The 4917-nt window shown below is 39.2% G+C and overlaps 1 protein-coding gene across 1 annotated transcript; it reads left to right on the top strand.

Annotated features, from left to right (window-relative positions):
* The first annotated feature begins 871 nt into the window (after window positions 1-871).
* On the top strand, window positions 872-2065 carry LOC128638920 (inorganic pyrophosphatase-like). The gene has a single exon (XM_053691048.1). The coding sequence runs from the start codon at window positions 909-911 to the stop codon at window positions 2001-2003; it is 1095 nt and encodes a 364-aa protein (XP_053547023.1). The 5' UTR covers window positions 872-908; the 3' UTR covers window positions 2004-2065.
* The last annotated feature ends 2852 nt before the right edge of the window (window positions 2066-4917 follow it).

Raw genomic sequence — 4917 nt, 5'->3', positions numbered from 1 at the left:
CTGCCGCCCCCAACGTTGCCGCCACTGTAACTAAATTTATTAACCCCTAAACCTAAGTCTAACCCTAACACCCCCTAACTTAAATATAATTTAAATAAATCTAAATACAATTACTATCATTACCTAAATTATTCCTATTTAAAACAAAATACGTGCCTGTAAAATAAACCCTAAGATAGCTACAATATAACTAATAGTTACATTGTAGCTAGCTTAGGGTTTATTTTTATTTTACAGGCAACTTTGTATTTACTTTAACTAGGTAGAATAGTTACTAAATAGTTATTAACTATTTACTAACTACCTAGCTAAAATAAATACAAACTTACCTGTAAAATAAAACCTAACCTAAGTTACAATAACACCTAACACTACACTACAATTAAATAAATTAACAACAATTAAATAAATTAAAATAAATTAAATTAGCTAAAGTACAAAAAAACAAGCACTAAATTACAGAAAATAAAAACAAATTACAGATATTTAAACTAATTACACCTAATCTAATAGCCCTATCAAAATAAAAAAGCCCCCCAAAAAATAAAAAAACCCTAGCCTAAACTAAACTATCAATAGCCCTTAAAAGGGCCTTTTGTGGGGCATTGCCCCAAAGAAATCAGCTCTTTTACCTGGAAAAAAAAAAATACAAACAACCCCCCCAACAGTAAAACCCACCACCCACACAACCAACCCCCCAAATAACTAAGAAAACATAAGCTCCCCATTGCCCTGAAAAGGGCATTTGGATGGGCATTGCCCTTAAAAGGGCAGTTAGCTCTTTTGCAAGCCCAAATCCCTAACCTAAAAAATAAACAGACCCAATACACCCTTAAAAAAACTAACACTAGGCTTAGCCTGGAGCTGAGACAGGAAGCGCGCCTGCTTTACAGAGGAGGGGATAAAACATGAACATGCTATGGCGTTACGGCTCGCTCGGACTCCTCCGTGCTGCTTTGACGCGCGACTGTGGAAAGGTTGCAGGGTTTAGTCGCAAGATAACCATGCCGCGATACAGCATAGAGGAAAGGGGGCAGCCCAACACTGCAGAGTATCGGCTATATTTCAAGAATGCAGAAGGTAAATTCATTTCACCATTTCATGACATCTCTCTATACGCAGAAGCTGAAGAGGACACTGATGTGCCTGCAAAGAAATCAAAGACTAATTGGGACAAGAATGTGTTCAATATGGTGGTTGAAGTACCTCGTTGGACAAATGCTAAAATGGAGATTGCAACAAAGGAGCCTTTAAATCCGATTAAACAAGATATAAAGAAAGGAAAACTTCGATATGTTTCAAATATCTTCCCTCACAAAGGATACATATGGAACTACGGAGCACTTCCACAGACCTGGGAAGACCCCAAGCACAAAGATAGAGATACAAACTACTGTGGTGATAATGATCCAATTGATGTCTGCGAAATTGGTTCAAAGGTATGCGCCAGAGGAGACATTATTCGGGTGAAAGCACTTGGCGTTTTGGCTCTTATAGACGAAGGAGAAATGGACTGGAAGATCATTGCAATAAATACTCTTGATCCAGAGGCAGAAAAGTTCAATGATCTTGAAGATGTGAGAAAATACAAACCTGGTTATCTTGAGGCTACTACAGAATGGCTGAAGTCCTATAAAGTTCCTGATGGGAAACCAGAAAACAAGTTTGGATTTAATGGAGAATTTAAAGACCAAAAGTTTGCTGTTGAAATAATCAAAAGCACTCATGAATTATGGAAAGCTATGGTTCATAAAAAGTCAGACCAAGGTGATATAGAGTGTAAAAATGTATTGGTGAGTGAGAGCCCTTTTTGTTGCAGTGAAGATGAAGCTAAAGCAATTGTACAGTCTGCACCATCATTAGGAAAGTCAAATCCAGTTTCATCAGAAGTTGACATATGGCACTTCCTAAAAAAATTATCCATCTGTAGCCCTAGACAACTTACCGTGATATTTGGAAGGAAAAGGATTTTTTTTTTTATTTTAAATCCTATCTTGTCATGAAATAATGTTAATGACATAATGTAAATAAACAAATTTTTACTTTAAAAAAAAAAAAAAAAAGAAAAGAAAAAAAACTAACACTAACCCCATGAAGATTCACTTACCTGTTGAAGTCTTCATCCAAGCGGCAAGATGTCCTCAACGAAGCCGGCAGAAGTGGTTCTCCAAACGGGCAGAAGTGGCCCACCAGACAGGCATAAGTCTTCATCCAGATTGCATCAGCCAATAGGATTTTTTCTACCTTAATTCTGATTGGCTGATAGAATTCTATCAGCCAATCGGAATCGAAGGGACGCCATCTTTGATGACGTCACTTAAAGTGATATTCATTCAGCAAGAAGACGTCGTTGGACGAGGATGCTCCACGTCGGATGTCTTGAAGATGGACCCGCTCCGCGCCGGAAGGATGAAGATAGAAGATGCCGTCTGGATGAAGACTTCTGCCCGTCTGGAGGACCACTTCTGCCCATTTGGAGAACCACTTCTGCTGGCTTCGTTGAGGACATCTTGCCGCTTGGATGAAGACGTCTCCCGGTAAGTGAATCTTCATGGGGTTAGTGTTAGGATTTTTTTAAGGGTGTATTGGGTGGGTTTTAGTTTTAGATTAGGACTTGGGCCTGCAAAAGAGCTAAATTCCCTTTTAAGGGCAATGCCCATCCGAATGCCCTTTTCAGGGCAATGGGGAGCTTAGATTTTTTTAGTTAGCTTTTTATTTGGAGGGTTGGTTGTGTGAGTGGTGGGTTTTACTATTGGGGGGTTGTTTGTATTTTTTTTTACAGGTAAAAGAGCTGATTTCTTTGGGACAATGCCCCGCAAAAGGTCCTTTTAAGGGCTATTTGTAGTTTATTGTAGGTTAGGGTTTTTTTTATTTGGGGGGGGGGGGTTATTTTCATAGGGCCCTTAGATTAGGTGTAATTAGTTTAAAGCTTTGATAATTTATTTTTTTATTTTTTGTAATTTACACCTAGATTACAAGTTTTGCGTTAGAAGCTGTGTGGTACTAACAAGCAGTTTATGTTCACCGCTCACTTACTGACAGTGCTGGTATTATGGGTTTTTAGAAACCCGGCGTTAACCGCAAAAAAGTGAGCAAAGAGCAAAATTTTGCTCCACATCTCACCTAAATATCAGCGCTGCTTACGTTAGCGGTGAGCTGGCTAAACGTGCTTGTGCACGATTTCCCCATAGGAATCAATGGGGGAGAGCCGGCTGAAAAAAAACCTAACACCTGCAAAAAAGCAGCGTTCAGCTCCTAACGCAGCCCCATTGATTCCTATGGGGAAATAAAAGTTATGTCTACACCTAACACCCTAACATGAACCCCGAGTCTAAACACCCCTAATCTTACACTTATTAACCGCTAATCTGCCGCCCCAACATCGCCGACACCTACATTATATTATTAACCCCTAATCTGCCGCTCCGGACACCGCCGCCACCTACATTATACTTATGAACCCCTAATCTGCTGCACCCAACATCGCCGACACCTACATTATATTTATTAACCCCTAATCTGCCGCCCCCAACATTGCCACCACTATAATAAAGTTATTTACCCCTAAACATAAGTCTAACCCTAACACCCCCTAACTTAAATATAATTTAAATACATCAAAATAAAATTACTATCATTAACTAAATAATTCCTATTTAAATCTAAATACTTACCTGTAAAATAAACCCTAAGATAGCTACAATATAACTAATAGTTACATTGTAGCTATCCTAGGTTTTATTTTTATTTTACAGGCAAGTATTCATTGTAACTAGTTATTAACCGTATATAGTTATATTGTAGCTATCTTAGGGTTTATTTTATAGGTAAGTATTTAGTTTTAAATAGGAATAATTTAGTTAATTGTAGAAATTTTATTTAGATTTATTTAAATTATATTTGTTAGGTGGGGTTAGGGTTAGACTTAGGTTTAGGGGTTAATAAGGGTTAATAACTTTATTATATTGGCGGCGACATTAGGGGCGGCAGATTAGGGGTTAATAAATGTAAGTAGGTGCCGGCGATGTTAGGAACGGCAGATTAGGGGTTAATAATATTTAAATAGTGTTTGCGATGCGGGAGTGCGGTAGTTTAGGGGTTAATACATTTATTATAGTGGCGGCGATGTCCGGTTCGGCAGATTAGGGGTTAAAATATTTATTTTAGTGTTTGCGATGTGGGAGGGCCTCGGTTTAGGGGTTAATAGGTAGTTTATGGGTGTTAGTGTACTTTTTAGCACTTTAGTTAAGAGTTTTATGCTACGGCATTGCCCCAAAGTAATCAGCTCTTTTACCTGTAAAAAAAATTACTAATCCCCCCCAACATTAAAACCCACCAACCACACAACCAACCCTACTCTAAAACCCACCCAATACCCCCTTTAAATAAACCTAGCACTAACCCCCTGAAGATCACCTTACCGGGAGAAGTCTTCATCCAACCGGGGCCGAAGTCCTCAACGAAGCTGGGAAAAGTCTTCATCCAAGTCGGGCGAAGTGGTCCTCCAGACGGGCAGAAGTCTTCATCCAGACGGTATCTTCTATCTTCATCCATCTGGCGCGGAGTGGGTCCATCTTCAAGACATCCGTTGCAGAGCATCCTCTTCATCCGACGGCTAAGACTGAATGAAGGTTCCTTTAAATGATGTCATCCAAGATGGCGTCCCTTCAATTCCGATTGGCTGATAGAATTCTATCAGCCAATCGGAATTAAGGTAGCAAAAATCCTATTGGCTGATCCAATCAGCCAATAGGATTGAAGTTCAATCCTATTGGCTGATGCAATCAGCCAATAGGTTTGAGCTGGCATTCTATTGGCTGTTCCAATCAGCCAATAGAATGCAAGCTCAATCCTATTGGCAGATTGCATCAGCCAATAGGACTTTTTCTACCTTAATTCTGATTGGCTGATAGAATT

This window comes from Bombina bombina, chromosome 1 (assembly GCF_027579735.1).
Source record: "Bombina bombina isolate aBomBom1 chromosome 1, aBomBom1.pri, whole genome shotgun sequence".
NCBI classification, from domain to species: Eukaryota; Metazoa; Chordata; class Amphibia; order Anura; family Bombinatoridae; genus Bombina; species Bombina bombina.
The sequence above is the reverse complement of the archived record's forward strand: the minus strand, read 5'-3'. Positions and strand labels throughout refer to the sequence as shown.